We start from the raw sequence: 17578 nt of genomic DNA on the forward strand, positions 1-17578 counted from the left end.
CAGCTAGGTGGTAGTAGAGCTGAACTTTGATTCCATTCTGTCTGATTCCAAAGCTGCTGTTCTTTCCTTTACACCAAAAGGGATGATGAAGGTCTGAATTATGCCAGCAGCAATGCTAAATAGGTATCCTCCCTCCCCAGAGAAGACTTCTAATTTTGTTGCACCTCATTTGGAAGGGCTTCTCCATCCATTTCATCATTCTAATTGCTTTAATATGACAAATTGACCAATTACTAGCAGGTTATTTATAACCACGGTGGAATTAGTTGCTTGGTTCAATCAAGCAACCAAAAAGTAACTGATTTGTAATGACTCGATTTATCAAAGTGTTCAGAATGGTTGGTTTGTGTAGACAAAACTTACATTAGCATTAGACAAATATGTGCAATCAGATAAGAAGGGAATATCTGACTATTCACAAATGACGTCTGAACCCAAAAGGATTCTAACCCTAGCTAAGTGGACAGGTCATAGTTTTGAGTGCTAAGACATGTTCTGGAAAACCTTCTTTTTTGTTTTGCTGACAAAGAAACTGAACCCCGGAAAGCATAAGGGATTTGCATAAGGTCTCTAAGCCAGAAAAAAAAAACAGAGCTTAGACTTGAACCATCTGCATTGTTCTGATGCCCAGTCCTAGAGAACTTGTCCCACTGTGCCTGTGGCACTGTGACATTGAGCAAGTCATTTAGCCTCTTGAATACTCAATTATTTGCCTACAACATGAGAGAATTGGGGGGTGTATTAGTTAGCTTTACTCTGTAAAGAAACTACGTACTCGAAACTTAGCAGCTTGAAACAACAACTGTTTTGTGCAGCTCCTGATTCTGTGGTGTGTCCTTGTGGTTGTTCTGTTCAAGACTGGCTCAGCAGAGCTCTACTGGACTTTCTTATGCTTCTGTGATCAGCTGGTTGGTCTAGGATGATCCAGTATAGCCTCGCTGATGCTTCTAGTGGTTAATAGACCATTGGCTGGGAATTGTCAACTGGGGGCACCTCCATTCTCCCCCACAAGGCATTTCACCCTCCAGCAGGCTTGTTCTGGCTTGTATACATGTTGGTCTCACAGTTTCAAGCACAGAAAGAAAGGGCAAATCCCAATGAGTATGTCCTTTGGAAATCTTTGCTAAGCATGTTTTCTATTCTCCCGTTGGCTAAAGCAATTCACATGATGTGGTATGTAGCTTCTGAAATGGCTCCCAATGATTCCTGCCTCCTGATATTCATGTCCTTGTGTAACTTCCACCCCTTGTTTGAGGGCTGGACTTACTGACTTGCTTCTAATGAATAGAATATGGCAAGAATGATGGGATATCACTTCTGAGACTAGGTTATAAAAGACTGACACTCTCTATTTTTACATGCTTGTTCTGGTAAAGCAAGCTGCCTTATGAAGAGGTCCATGTGGCAAGGAATTGAGGGTACCTTCCAGCCAACAACCAGTGAGGAACTGAGACCCTCAGCCCAACAGTTCTTTAAGAAATCAAATCCTTGCAAACTAGTCACTGAGCGATCTTAGAAGCAGATCCTTCCCCAGTTCAACCTTCTGATGAGAATGCAGCCCTGGCCCACACCTTCATTGTAACCTTGCAAGAGACTTTGAAGCAGGGGATCTAGCCAAGTCATGCCTGGAGTCCTGACCCACAGAAGCTGTGTTGTGTTAATTTTGGAGTGATTTATTACACAGCAATAGCTAACTAATACACGTAGCTAAGCTCAGAATCAGTGCAGGAGGGAAATATTCAAGGATATGGTTATAGGAAAAGTAATTATAGGAATTATTCACACATATTTACAAACAATTTACCACAGATGGACTTTTTCCAGGCTTTGGGAGTCTGAGATGGAATAATTTCCACTACTTCAATGACTTGTTCTCTGCATTAAGTATTGGGAACAATATGGTGAACAAGACAGAGGCCATGTTCCTGCCCTCAAGGAGCCTACAGTTTGTAGCAGAGGAGGGGGGATGAGGAAAGACATTAGTTCAATAATTCCTTCTTTAATTATGTGTTTAAAGTTGAGTTAAGTGATACAAAGGAAATGTGTATATAACTTAGTTTGGGTTGGTCAGAGAAAACTTGAGGAAGTGGCAGATAAACTAAAGAGGTAGGCAGGAGAGAAAGAGACAGGAAAGAGGAAAATTCCAGGCAGCAGCATTCTTAAAGGGGAGCCGGATAGGTGGTCAGCAACTACGGAACAAGTTCATACTTATGGTCAAATTGTATCCTGCTATGTGATAATCGTATTGTGGCTTATGGTTTTTCAAAGTTCATTTAGAAATAGATGTTTCAATATTTATGGATGGGGCTTCCCTGGTGGCGCAGTGGTTGAGAGTCCGCCTGCTGATGCAGGGGACATGGGTCCGTGCCCCGCTCTGGGAAGATCCCACATGCCGCAGAGTGGCTGGGCCCGTGAGCCATGGCCGCTGAGCCTGCGTGTCTGGAGCCTGTGCTCCGCAACGGGAGAGGCCACGACAGTGAGAGGCCCGCGTACTGCAAAAAAAAAAAAAAAAATTTATGGATGAAATAATATGATGTCTGGGATCTGCTTCAAAATAATCCAGTGGCAGGGTGGGGGTTAGGTGTGGGTAGAGCTATAGATGAAACGAGATTTTCCAAATGAGTTAATAATTACTGACACCAGGTGATGGATACTTGTGGGTTCATTATACTAGTCTCTCTACTTTTGCATATTCCATAATAAAATTTTAAAAGCTTATATCCCGACAACACATCCCGAAGGTTGTGTGTATACACGTTTGACAGGTCACAGCACATATACCTCCTCCCGCCCCACTGCAGACAATAGAGGTTAATAACATCTTTAGGGCAAGGGAATGGAATGAATTTTATGTTATAGAAAATGTAAAGGCTTCTCAGCTTCAAATCATATGACTAACATAAAGTAGGGTATTTGGGTAATTTACCTTGCCTCCTCAATATGACACATTACTTCTTGTGCTCATTTTTCACTAGCTAAGATGGCATGATTTCATATAGTAGAATCTTATAACATGGTTCACCCTAGAGTAAAAGCCAGTGGAAGGATTCTGTTCAAATATTAGTTACTGAAAGAATTCTGTTATAAGACCTTATATAACACGGACAGTATTAGAGTGAATTTATGGGTTGGGGAAGGAGAAAAACAGGGTAGAAGAGATGGGAATCCCCTTTTGTTTGAAAAATTCTGGTTTGGCTTGCTACAGCAGTAATGGATTATGAACTTCTTGGATTAAGTTTTTCCTTCCTTTTATTCATGTTATTCTGAGGTGGGTCAGACTGTGAAATTAACAGCAGGGATGGAGAAATTTTATGAGTCAGGGATGTACTTCCTTAGGATTTTTTTTTGGTGGGGGAGAGGGATGCCTGGGCCTGAAGCTGAAGATATGATGCTTCATGTTTATAACTGTTTCAGTGTTAGGTTATTGGAGGGAACCATATTTTGAGATTTTGATTCATACCTTTCTTGAAAATACCTTTGCCACCAAATTGAGTCTCTCTTCAACCCCTAATAAATGAAGCCTTCACTAGAGTCAGACATATGCAAATTACATTTCCCTTCTTAAGCCAAGGTTAAATAAAAGGAAAGATTGCTTATGGCAGTGAGGATTTTCAGAGCTTGAAGATGAATTTGGTTATGTCAAAACCATGATGAGTCTCCTTGTCAGTGCAAAGCAGGAAAGGAATAAAGTAATGGAGAAGGTGGACCTGGGCATAAACATGTTCCCACACAGCATTTGTACTGAAAGGCTTTGTTGTTGTTCCCTGAACCTTGGCAATTACAGGCATTTTCCTCTGCTCTGAAAAATGTTTGGCAAATAGCAGGAGGAGGTCCCCTCCTTTTCTGTGTTCAAGGCTGGGTTCTGGCCTTGTTGCAGGGAAACGCTAATTCCCAACTGTGCTCCCCGGGAGCAAATGGTTTGTTTTCTCTTCACTGAACCCTGCCCGGGGTGGGTTCTCAGCAGCGGAGCCTAGCATGGAAAATCTATTTGGAGCAACTTGTCCTCAAGACGGAAGAAGGCAAGCTGACTGGGTGGGAGAGTTGCAGCCACCTTCAGGGCCAGTTACACCTGCTGGCCAGGGCAGGCATTAACACACAAAGGCACACAGAGTCCATGGCAAACACGAGTCTTGTTTGTATGCCCACAAACACACATACTGCACACACCCAACTCCACCCGCATACACCGCGCACATACACTCAATATGCCAGTCATATGCACCACCCTGCCACATACATACCGCACACACAAACACACATGCTATGTAACAACCGTGCCCACTGCACCCCACGTACACATGGATACACACACATACTCAGCTACTCGAATATCACACACAGAACATATACCCTACCACACATAAACACACCACTGACACTCCACATTGGTCACATGCATCCATGCCACATACACGTGTATACACACCTCGTATCACACAGTTCACATAACAGTCACAGGCATCATGCACACCACACATGTACCATGTACTCACTTAACAACACATCCAATTACACACACACCACACCTACTCCACATAACAAGCATACACGCCCACACATCACATACACACCAAAATACACACACGCAACACATTCCACGTACCAGTCCCGTGCATCGCACTTCCCGTGCATCTCTTTTACACACACACACACACACACACACACCATGGCACCCAGCTTGGTTACTTTCCCCCTCAGCAAGGCGAGGCTGCAGCCTCGGGCTGAGACCTGGGCGGGCGGTGGTTGCCAGGGGCCACGAGGGGCTGGTGGCCGTGGCCCGGGACGTTCGCCCCAGTGGCCGCGCTGGCCACTGGGGGAGCGCGCGTCTGTTGCGTGTGCATGTGCGCGCGCCCCCAGGGGCCTGGGTGTCCAGACCCTCTGGGGGGTGTGTACGAGGGCAACGTGGGCCGCGCGTGGGGAGAGGCTGTGCGTGTGAGAAAGCCTTGCTCCCACTTGCGCAGGGACCAGCCCACTGGACGTCCGGGAGGGCGTGTCCTCAGCGTGCACAGCCCTCTGCGGATTGTGGACGTGTGTGTTGGAGGGGAGCGTGTGTGGGGACTGAGTGTGGGAAGTGTTCGTGGAAGCTGGCCTGCGTGTGAAAACCGAGCCGCCGAGGCGGGTGTGTTCCTAACGGCCCTCCGTCGGTCGGGCTAGGCCTCTGGGGACTGAGTGTGCTGCGGCTGCGGGGGACGCCAACGACCCAGCATCCAAGCCCGGGGTGTGTGAGGAGGCGGGGTTGGCGGAGGGACTCAGTGGCGTCTGCCGGGGCCGGCGCGTGCGTGTGCGCGTGCGTGTGCGCGTGGGGGCGCGGCGCGCGCCACGGCGGAGGGAGGGAAGGCGGCGGCAGGCCCAGACCCCGGGCGTACCCGGGGCGGCTCCTCTGCTAACCTGGGACTGCTGCGCTCCCGCCGCCGCCACCGCCACCTCCAAGCGCTGGCGTGACTCACAGCTCGCGCCCCGTCCTCCCGCGTCCGCAGCCGGCTCGGCTTCCTGCCCGCCCAGACGCCGCTCCTCCCGAGCTCCGGGTCTCGGCTCCGCGGAGGGAGAGGAAATGAGTGCGGCCGCGGCGCCGGCGCCCGAGCGCGGTTGGAAAAGCGAGAAAGTGGACGAGGCTCAGGCCCTGGCGCGGAGTTGCGCCGCCCGCAGACCCGACTTCCAGCCGTGCGACGGGCTCTCAATCTGTGCCACGCACAGCCACGGCAAGTGCTTCAAGCTGCACTGGTGCTGTCACCTCGGATGGTGTCACTGTAAGTCGAGCTTCATGTCCCCGCCTTTCGCCGCGGTCCCGGGGCGCCCGCCGGGCCGTCCGGGGTTGCGGCAGGAACTCTGAGGCCTGGGGGGCTCCGGGCTGGGCCGGGGCTGCTCTGCCGCAGGCCGGGGCCGCCCTGGGGTCCGGGAGGCGGGAACTGCCCTCGTGCCGGACCAGTCGGGTCGGCGCTGCCTTGGCAACGAGATGAAATCCGTGGGGAGCCTAGCTTTAGCCACTTCTACAAAAGGGGATCTACCTGCCTCAGGAAAATGGGATATATATATATTAAAAAAAATTTTTTTTTCCATTTTGTTTTTCAACCGAATGTTGAAAAAGGGTAGACAGCAGTCAGAGTTGACGACAACCGACGGGGAAGCCTTTTTTCAGGGCTGGTGGTTAAAAGATGCTCCCCTTTTAAAATCACTTTTGTCTTAACGGGCTGCTATTTAAAAGAAAGGGAGCCCTTGGAAGTCTGATCGTAGCCCATTTCTTGTATCCAGATTGAGAAAGTGATAAAGTGTGAGGGACTGCTTCCAGGAAGTTAATATTAACAGTTTGGAAGGGTGAACTGCTTGAATACCCAGTTCCAGCATATAGAGCCAGTGTATTCTAGAGAGTGTTTTAAACTTACAAAAATAAAATGAATGAAAATAAGCTTCAATAATCTTAAACCAATTTATAGAAGTAAATGGTCTAGACCTTTCTCTACGTTTATCCCGCCTGTGATTTTTAAAATGGATTTAAGTAGCCATTTAATCAGTTTCATAATTTGATTAGTTCATGGTATTTGGCCTGCTATATCTGGTGAATTATTTCTTTTTAGAAATATATTCTAAACTTAGTTTCCACATAACGTTATAATAGAGGGGTTTGGAGTGCTTATTTAGGACACAAATTCTCAAAGTGATCTTAAATTAAAATAATTTTTTCCTTGTTGGTTAGGAAAAAATGGCTCCCAACAAGAGATGCAGTACATAGCAGATCCTTACTTATATTAATTGAACATAATATATTTCTAAAATTTTTTTTCAGACTTTTTATTTTGAAAAATTTCAAACATACACAACACTAAAAGAGGATCACTGTAGTGTTATACACCTAGATTAACAACTGTTAACATTTTGCCACATTTGCTTTACTGTATAGACTTGTTAAAAAGTTTTTTTCCATAATTTAAATTGAATTTATGACTTTGAGGATAGAGAATTCTTACATATTCTTTACAAATATAAGGCACATTGAACAGTACTGATTTTTTTTTGCATTCTCTGTGCTGATGGGTCAGTTTCTTCCTATATTGTGTTATTCCTGTTGCTGTCAGATCCATACCTAATTATATGGCATTGCTTCAGTGGGGGACAGGGTACAAAGTTGGAAGTCACAACTGTGGGAAACCTGTGATGCTGTAGTACACAAGTTGGGTGAATCTGGTGAGTCCATTTCCTGAGGAAGTACAGAAAGAATCGTAGTGTAGAAGGTGAAGAACATTAAAAATGGCCCAGTTTAGTGCCTGTCTTATTTCAGCAGTCTCCTCTTTAAGTACACTATTACTGATGGGAACCTTGCAGTCTACTCAGGCAGCCTCTTCCTTCATTAGACAGCTTTGACTCTTAAGGTACTCTTCCTTATATGGAGCTGAAATCAATTACGTTAGAACTTCTTTCCATTGCTCCTATTTCTACCTTATGAAATCATATAGAACAATTTAAAGCTTTTTTAGACGAAATCTGTTTCAACTCTTCAGATATACACATGAATTTCTCACAGATGTAGACTATCTTTTTCCTGTATCTCCAGTCACAGTCACAACGTCTGGCCAGAAATAGGTTTGAAATTCACGTTTGTTGAATGACTGAATGAAGGTAGCCATTGTTTTCCTCTCAAGGCATTGCTTTGTCCTATTTATAAATCTCCATTCCCTCCTGCCTTTCCTTTAATGGTATTCAGGCACCTAAGCATCCTGGTTTTTCTGTTCTGAACATGTGCCAGTATGGTTATGATCCTTTGAAGACAGTGACCCATAGAAGGGTACAGCATATCCCAGTTGTGGTCTGATCTGTCCAGAGTTAAGCAGGACTGCTCTCGCCCGTGTTTGAGATACTACTGCTGCAGCTAGCGTCACATTAGTTTTTCTTGTTTCCATATCATATTGAGCTTGTTGCTGTCAGATTGAACTAAACTTGATGTGAACTAAGCCATTAAGCCTCTTTTTTGTTTGTGTGTTTGTTTTATATTTGTGGCATAAGTTACAGCGCTTGCCTATCTCACAGTTACACATATGTATTTGGATATGGGTACTCATTGATCCCTTAGATATATTTTCCTCTTACTGGTAAAATTGTTGAATAGGGAAAGGCCACAGATGAAAGTCCTGAACTGCCCTTCAGGTTGATAACAATTCATTAATGAGCACTTGTTGTTATGGTCGTTAAAACAGTTACCTCACTACCTAATTGTACCGTTATCCATCTTCTGTTTATCTTATCCATATGGGTATAATGAGAACTTGGTCAAATACTTTGTTGAAATTCTACCGACACACTACTTTTACATGTTTTTGATGTGTGTTGTCTGTCTCTCTGTAAAGATACTCTCGTAAAAAAAAAAAAAAAAAGAAAGGAAATTAGATTAGTCTGGTATAACACAGGTTGGTTCCACAAATGCTTAACATTTTCTTTTCTAAGTGATTAGAAGCTATTTTTTAAATAAATAATCTGAATTTAGAGAAGGATGGACATTGAGTATACTGGACTGTTGTCAATTCTTTCTATTTTTTTTTAATCAGGCCTACATTTATTTTCTCTTTTCTAGTCTTTGGCAGCCCTCTGGGTCTCTGTGCTTCCTCTGTTGGCAGTGGTTTGGTGATCACATTGAAGAGCAGCTTCAGTTCAAGAGCAGCAAGGTGCTCTGTTACAGTGTCCTCACCTATACTAGGCACCGATTCTTTCTACCTTTTTTAAGCCCCAATATTATTTTTCTTGAACAGAAGTAGAGTTAACGTATTTGAGAGGTTCTACTTCTTTTGGCATTCATGAACACAACATCAGGCCTAAGCAGAATTCCTTTAATTTTGTTGAACATGTATAGAGCACCTTCTCTTTATGAGACATTATTACGGAAACAGGAATACAGATATGAATACAGCTGGATCATGCCCTGTAAGCAGAGTGCAAGGGTGTGATCCATGCTGTATTTATTTTTGTATTCCTTTAAAATCTCAAGTGATATGGGTGAAAAAACTACCAGCTTGTTCACCAAGTCAGAAAATGCTAAAATAGGAGGACTACCTTGAGGTGCTTGAGAGGAAATTCAGAACAAATAAAGGAAAGTTTTATATGGTTGATGTTAAACTTGTGAAAATTTATAACCTTATGAAGTAGAAAAGGCTGAAAATACACACCTGTTCATAAAAGACATAAAACGTGTATCTTGAAAGATGCAGTGCTTAATATAGAGGAAATAATTAGTATATTTGGGTAATAACTGATTTTGAGGACTGTGGGAGGAAAACTATATGTTCTGTGGGTGCCTCTGTCAAAGATAGATTACTGAGCTGAATTAACTGTGACCCTGAATCTGCAACTTTATTTATTTATTTATTTTCCTAGTAAGGAGTGATATTGGGTTAAATTAACGAATGAACGAATGAAGGATTCTAAGAAGAGTTTTGAGAGAGAGAAAGACATGACTTGGATAGGAAAGAGGAATGGGAAATAATAAATCATATGCAGATATTGTAAAGTAGATTTTTTTTGTGGCTTGAGTAGGTAGAATATTTAGAAGAAATAAGAAATTTGATTGTTGAGGTGTTAGGGAGGGATGAACAGGCAAGGTGGGGAAGTTTCAGTTGATAGAGACCTTGGCATGATAGTGATAAAATGGGTAGTGGGGGAATGAAGTCAGCAAGGGAGATTATTTTCATATTAGTGTAAAAAATAGGTTGAAATTCATGCAGCAATATCCACTTAATGGAAATCGGAATAGATTAAATTTGGAAGGGGAGGAAGAGGAGTTATAAAGGATAACTTCTAGATTTCTAGAATTTTGCCTTATGCAGCTTGGATGGTTGGTGATGCCATTCATTCACTAAAAAATAATGCTGGAGAAGAACTAGGTTTGGTTGATCATGGAATCATGAACCCAGGAAGACCATGAATCCAGTTTTGTATCTATGGAGTTTAAGTTACTTTGTCATAGCATGGTGATGTCAGTAGGCAGTTGGATATAGGGGATCTGGAACTTGGAGAAGTCTGCACTAGAGATAATATGGGAGTCATTTACTTCTTTATAGATTGCAGTTGTAACCATGGTGAAGCATGAGATTGCCAAGGGAGAGACTGCAGTATGATAAATGAAGAAAACCATTAGGCTTTCCCTTTAGAACACTAACATTGAGAGGCTGGTTACAGGAGGATAAGCTGGCAGTAGAGTTTGAGAAGAGATGGCCAGAGAAGAAAAATCTTAAAGTATGGTATTGCAGAGGCCAAGGGAAATGAGTACTTTTAAGAAAGAGTATGAAAATGAAAGCAGTTTTCAGCAGGTTATTTATTAGATATTGGTGAAATCTAGAAATAATGATTTTCTTTATTACTGATGAAGAGGATGAAAGGTTTAATCCTGCCACAGTAACTTCAGGAATATACTTAATTGCATTATTAGTCAAAGCTGTTTGAGATGGTGAATTCTTCAAGGTAGAAAGAGAAGAATAAAATGGCAGGAGAGGAGGATTAGGACACAAAGGTAATAATTAACATTTATTGAGTGATTAATTTGTGCCAGAGTAAGATGATTATGCTAAGCACTCAATAGCCAATTATGTCATTATGTCCATTCTATAGTGGAGGAAAAAGGCTTAAAGGAGTAACTTTCCCGTGGGCACATAGCTAGTAAGAAGTAGAGCCTTGGATTTGGATCCATGTCTATCTGATTCTAGGACCTGGACGCTTAACCACGATAGGTACTGTGGAGCAATTTAAAGTTAATGAGCAGGGCTTCCCTGGTAGTGCAGTGGTTGAGAGTCCACCTGCCAATGCAGGGGACACGGGTTTGAACCCTGGTCCGGGAAGATCCCACATGCTGCGGAGCAGCTAAGCCCGTGCGCCCCAACTGCTGAGCCTGTGAGCCACAACTACTGAGCCCACGTGCCACAACTACTGAAGCCTGTACGCCTAGAGCCTGTGCTCCGCAACAGGAGAGGCCACCGCAATGAGAGGCCTGCGCACCTCAACGGAATGGCCCCCGCTCACTGCAACTGGAGAGGGCCTGCACGCAGCAACAAGGACCCAACACAGCTAAAAATAAATAAATTTTAAAAAAAGTTAATGAGCAAAATCAACAGAGTTTTAGGCTTTGTTAAAACCGGTGATGGGGAAAGTTTTTAAGAAATAGGTGGCAAATTGTATCAATTGCCATAGTGAAATACAGAAGAATGGGAACTGTAAAGAGGTCACTGAATATGGTGGGGAATGAAGTCCAAGTTAAGAGCTATCAAAGCAAAAGTGATTAGAGGGTGTCAGGGGTGGGTGGAGGTGGGGCAGTGTATGTGGTATGATGTTGGTACCACCAGCAGAACTCAGCTGTATTGGCTTAATAAAATCACACAATAGGTGAGCTCAGTTTTCTGCAGCAGACATCTTAAAAAGATGTCTGTCTTTTTCAGGTTGAAAGCAGGGAGAGTGGCACTTGATGTAGTCTAATAGATGATATTAACATATCTAAAGAAAGACTTACAGCAGAAGGTAGATGGGCAGCATTGAATTATAGAAAAATGGGAGTTGGAGAGGCAGAATTTGGAAGTGTTTTTTGCAGACTATTCAGAGAAGGTGGCACTGCCTAGAGGCTTAAACGTCTGGTCCCTGTGACTGGACTCTCCCAGCAAATGTTTGGTTATAATTTGGCTTCCTATTTATAGATTTCCTATAGGGAGAGAAAGAGCTGATTAGAGGATTTAACTGTCAGGAGGGGCAAATACACTTCTCTGCACTAGTTAGTATATTAGCATTGTGGTTTTTGCGTTACTCTATTCTATTTTCCTGCTTTACACGACCCCCAAAATCAAGTTCTGACTTCCCCAGGGTAATGCCAGTTGGTTTTCCTAAGGGGCAACTCAGTCATATCAATAACAGAAGCTACAGAAAATGTATTTAAGGTTGTTTGACTGTGAAAACTAGCAAAAAATGGAGTGGTAGTTTGATTAGATGGAGGAGCCAACTGAAGCTTTTTTCTACTAATGAGGGTTCTTTACGTGTCTGGTGGTTAAAGGAAGAGGATACAGGTGTTACCGTGCAAAGGTGAAATCAAGTTCTGAGTGAGTTTCCTCAAAGCTTTTCTAGAGATAGAGAAAGCTGATAGGTACTTTTCCATCCAAGTAGTGTTTCAGTAATGGACACACACCAACTTCAGTGATAACAGATAACACACCTGTTGCTTATATGCAGGCACAGTTGTAACCTTTTGCATGTGTTAGCTCATTTACACCTCAACAACCTTGTGAAGTAGGTACTGTTATTATCCTTATTTTTTAGGTTAGGAAACTTGCCGAGTAGCCCTGGCCACATGTGGTCAATGTGCATTAGAATCTCACAAACAGGATGGTAACCAGGTCTCGGGTTTCTTGGTTCCACTCAGGGTACAGTGAGGAGGATTTCAGCTATTTAAAAATATTTTTCGAACAAGGAGGACTTAAATAAGTAAAATGAGAATGGTTTCTGATTTTAAGAGAGGGGCAATTATATGAATTATGAACGTTTTTGGAGTGGTTGCAAACTCTATAAAGCTATGCTTTTAAAAAACATTTGATAACGTATTTGTATAATATGAAGGTTCAGTCATGTCACATCTTCAACTGCTCCCTAACTGGTGCAAGACCTTTTTTTGGTTAGATTTGCATACATACCATTAATTATTATTGGTTTCCAAGCCTGTTGAGCTTAGGGATTTGAACCAAATAGCTTTTGAGGGCTTTTCTATGATAATTTCCTACATTATAACACCCTCACTTTAAGTTTGTTTTCTCATATTGTGAAATCTCATTAATTTACAAGAAGTAATATTTTCAGAGAAATTAAGTGTTATTAATTCCAAACAAATACAGGAACATATGTTTAATAGCTAACAGTTGTCTAGTAGAAGATGTGTTTCCTTGAAAAATAAGGAATGTTTTATACATAGAATGTGGAAGGCAGAGTGTAGTCCTATTAAGGGCAAGGGCTGTGGAGTCAGACACACCTGAGTTGAATCCTGGTTCTTCCATCCATTGGCAGTGTAACTTCTGACAGGTTGCTCACCCTCTCTCAGCTTCAGTGTTCTCTTCTGAAAAACAGGACTAAAAATCCTACTTCACAGGGTTGTTGTGAATATTATATGATGTAAAGCAGTACTTAGTGCAGGTGTTCAGCATCAGCCCCTCCTCAAAACAAACAATGGAAATACTAGGTAGCCTAGTCATCCTGAGGGCAGGCTCTGGAGTTGGGCTTTGTGTTTGAATCCTGGCTCTGCCCACTTACTAGTTATATGGTTTGGGGGAAGTTACTTAACCTCTGTCTTTCAGTTTCATCATTTTTTTTAACATCTTTATTGGAGTATAATTGCTTTACAATGGTGTGTTAGTTTCTGCTTTATCATCATTTTTAATATGGGGATAATAAAATAGTTACATGTTTTTGTCATAGTGTGATGATTATCAAATGGGGGTAATAACATAGTTACATGTTATTGTCATAGTGTGATGATTGTCAAATGGGGATAATAACATAGTTACATGTTATTGTCATAGTGTGATGATTGTCAAAATCCCCAATTCCAACTGCTTCCCCTTCCAAAAATGTCCTGGTTAAACTGGAATTCACTTTGTAACCATACTCATTTGTTCAATTACACACTTCAACACAATACAGATGGTAAAAATATACATTTTAAATAGTATGACATTTAGAAATCGAGTTTTTAAATTGCCCTCAGTGTTGAAAGGTCTATTTTATAATAGTTACTTTGTGATGATTATCTGCTTTTTATCATGGAATCTTATATTGTACTCCCCACTCTCCTACTCCATCCTATTTTCCACCATTGTTAAGCAATGGATAGTTCTGGTTAATCAGGTATACTAGTTAATAGAGAACTGTCATATCAAACATGGGTTAACACGTTTCAAAGGATCAGAATATTACAAAACTGTTAAAGTGAAACTGTACATATTTAACTTTAATGATTTAAAAGTCTTGTCACGATCCTATAGCGATACTTAGCTGTTATTTGGAATACTGATTTTGTGTAGAAAAATGGCAAAAGTGCTAGTTAACAGAGGGGTCCTGGCTTTTAGAATGGGTGGACAAAGTAGATTTAATTGTAGTTTTTGCAAGTTACTGTACTCAAAGTCACAGATTTTTTTGTTGTGTGTTTCTCCTGTTCTTATTGTTGGCTTGCTTTTGAATATCCTGATATTTAGCAGTATTCTGTAAGAACACTGCCAAAAACGTGCAATATCTGGAGTGCCAACAATGTATGATAAATCCTTCCAGTTGTGTCTGCACAGGGTCCCAAAACAGTCCATTCAGGACAAATTCTTTAACCTCCCTAGTGCTTATTTGTCTATTTAAAACTAGATTCTTAGTATGATATAGAATGTATTTCTTCCTCTGTATCTCATTTAAACAGACCTTTAGTGAAATAAAAACACTAAGAGTGTAATTATTTGGTATTTTGTGGAATACTCTGTTAGACTCATTTGCTTTATCTTTCTGTCTACACACACACACATGCACACACATGTACTTTTTTCTTAAGCCATTTAAAAGTAAGTTGCAGACATGACATTTCACTTAAATGTTTCATCATACCTCTTAAGAAAGAGGACATTTTCCTATGTAACCACAATACTAATCATACCTAAGATAATAACAGTAATTCAGGAGTACCATCTAACATACAGTTTCCTTTATCTTCAAAAAATGAATTTTATAGCTGACTTTTATTTTTCAATTTGGGATCCCATCAAGATTCATACATCACATGGATATTTTAATGGCCTAGATTATGGTGCTGGTTTCATGGGTGTATACTTATCTCCGAACTCATCACATTTTCTACATTGAATTGTACAGCTTTTTCAGTGTCAGTCATACCTCAGTAAAATGGTTGAACAAGTGAAATAAATACAATGAGTGGAAAAAAAAGATTCATGCATCACATTTCATTATTGTATCACTTTAGTATCTTCTTTAATCATTCTAGAATAATCACACGTTTTTTGGATGGTATTGAAATTTTTGAGGAGTCCAGATTAACTGCCTATACTATCTCCCATATTTTAGATTTGCCTTATTAGATTTAGGTTGAACATTTTTGTCTAGTTATTACATAGGTGAATATTGTACCTTTCTTACAGCATTACATGAAGAGACAAGTCAGTGTGTTCCACTAGTGGAACTGGTGCTAAAGTGATAACTGCCAAATCTGTCCATTATAAAAATATTGTTTCCCTTTGTTTTTTTTCTTTTTAAAATTATTTTTGTCACTGTTTAAGAATAAGTAATCCGTGGGGTGATACTTTGACACTGAGTGAATATCCTGTTGTTCCCCAACAAACTTGAACCCAGTGATTTTAGTATTGACTGAGGAGTCCTGTGTGAATCACTTACTTCATTGTTGTTGCAAAATAGTGATTTTCTAATTCTGTGATTCCTACCATTTGATAGCATTCTTTTCTAAAGAAGAGGTTTCTCTTCTCTACCTATATATATCCCTCTGTTTTAGGTTTTATTATAGACAACTTGATTCTTTTTAATTTGTTATAATCAAGTAACATAATTTGTGTGTGTGTATGTGTGTTTAGGTTAGGTTTAAGATTTATAAAAATAACAGAGAACACATATCACGAACATCAGAGTTCCCACCACCCAGATGTAACTGGTGTTTCCATTTGTTCATCACTCTTGCTTCAGATAAAGTTAGAGTCCTTGCTCCTTTCTTTCAGAGTCTCTTTCTCATCCTTTTCTCACAAGAAACAGCCACTATCATGAATTTAGTGTGTATTCTACCAGTAAAGTTTGGGACTGCTTACACCACGCTTTCAGAGTTGGAAAGTATGTTAGCGTCTAATCTTTTCCTATTTTATTTTTATTTATTTATCTTTTAATTTTTAATTTTATTTTGGAGTATAGTTGATTAACAATATTGTGTTAGTTTCACGTGTACAACAAACTGATTCAGTTATACATATATGTGTTTCTATTCTTTTTCAAAATTTTTCCCCATTTAGGTTATTACAGAATACTGAACATAGCTCTCTGTGCTATACAATAGGTCCTTATTAGTTATCTTTTTTTTTTTTTTTTTTTTGTACACCGGCCTCTCACTGCCGTGGCCTCTCCTGTTGCGGAGCACAGGCTCCGGACACGCAGGCTCAGTGGCCATGGCTCACGGGCCCAGCCGCTCTGCGGCATGTGGGATCTTCCTGGACTGGGGCACGAACGCATGTCCCCTGCATCGGCAGGCGGACTCTCAACCACTGCGCCACCAGGGAAGCCCGGTTATCTATTTTAAAAATAGTAGTGAGTATATGTCAATCCCAAACTCCCAATTTATCCCCCTCCCCCACCCTTCCCTCCCCACCCCTGGTAACCATAGTTTGTTTTCTAAGTCTGTGAGTCTGCTGCTGTTCTGTAAATAAGTTCATTTGTATCATTTTTTTTAAGATTTTGCATATAATGATATCATATAATATTTGTCTTTCTCTGTCTGAATTACTTCACTTAGCATGATAATCTCCAGGTCCATCCACGTTGCTGCAAAGGACATTATTTCATTCTTTTTTATGGCTGAGTAATATTCCATTGTATATATGTACCATATCTTCTTTATCCATTCATCTGTCAATGGACATTTAGGTTGCTTCCATGTCTTGGCTATTGTAAATAGCGCTGCAGTGAACATTGGGGTGCACGTATCCTGGGAAAACTGTGGTTTTCTCTGGATATATGCCCAGTAGTGGGGTTGCTGGATCATGTTCTATTTTTAGATTTTTAAGGAACCTCTATACTGTTGTCCATAGTGGTTGTACCAATTTACATTCTCATCAACAGTGTAGGAGGGTTCCCTTTCCTCCACACCCTCTCCAGCATTTATTGTTTGTAGACTTTTTGATGATGGCTGTTCTGACTGGTGTGAGGTGATACCTCATTGTAGGTTTTTTTAAAATACATTTATTTATTTATTTATTTATTTATTTATTTTTGGCTGTGTTGTGTCTTCGTTGCCGCACACGGGCTTTCTCTAGTTGCAGTGAGTGGGGGCTACTCTTTGTTGTGGTGCGTGGGTTTCTCATTGAGGTGGCTTCTCTTGTTGTGGAGCATGGGCTCTAGGCGCACGGGCTTCAATAATTGTGGCACGTGGGCTCTAGAATGCAGGCTCAGTAGCTGTGGTGCATCGGCTTAGTTGCTCCACGGCATATGGGATCTTCCCGGACCAGGGCTCGAACCCGTGTCCCGTGCATTGGCAGATGGATTCTTAACCACTGTGCCACTAGGGAAGCCCTCTCATGGTTTTGCTTTGCATTTTTCTAATAATTAGTGATGTTGAGCATCTTTTCATGTGCCTCTTGGCAATATGTATGTCTTCTTTGGAGAAATGTCTATTTAGGTCTTCTGCCCATTTTTTTGATTGGGCATTGCCCATTTATTGAGCCACATGAGCTGTTTGTAGATTTTGGAGATTAATCCCTTGTCGGTTGCATCATTTGCAAATATTTTCTCGCATTCTGTGGGTTGTCTTTTCGTTTTGTTTATGGTTTCCTTTGTTGTGAGAATGCGTTTAAGCTTAATTAGGTCCCAT

The 17578-nt window shown here is 41.4% G+C and overlaps 1 protein-coding gene across 6 annotated transcripts in view; it reads left to right on the forward strand.

The window, feature by feature from the left end:
* Positions 1-5248: 5248 nt before the first annotated feature.
* Positions 5249-17578, forward strand: part of LOC309806916 (UPF0524 protein C3orf70 homolog) — a 112207-nt gene continuing 99877 nt past the window's right edge. For all 6 annotated transcript variants that reach the window (XR_014294453.1, XR_014294454.1, XR_014294455.1 and 3 more), the window contains exon 1: positions 5249-5747. Coding sequence is in view for 1 of the 6 variants with exons in the window: in XM_082625971.1 (XP_082482097.1) it covers positions 5552-5747 (196 nt within the window). In the remaining 5 variants the exon portion in view is untranslated. The remainder of the gene's footprint in view (positions 5748-17578) is intronic.

The sequence above is a fragment of the Mesoplodon mirus genome (assembly GCF_964341445.2).
Source record: "Mesoplodon mirus genome assembly, chromosome: 6".
NCBI lineage: Eukaryota > Metazoa > Chordata > Mammalia > Artiodactyla > Ziphiidae > Mesoplodon > Mesoplodon mirus.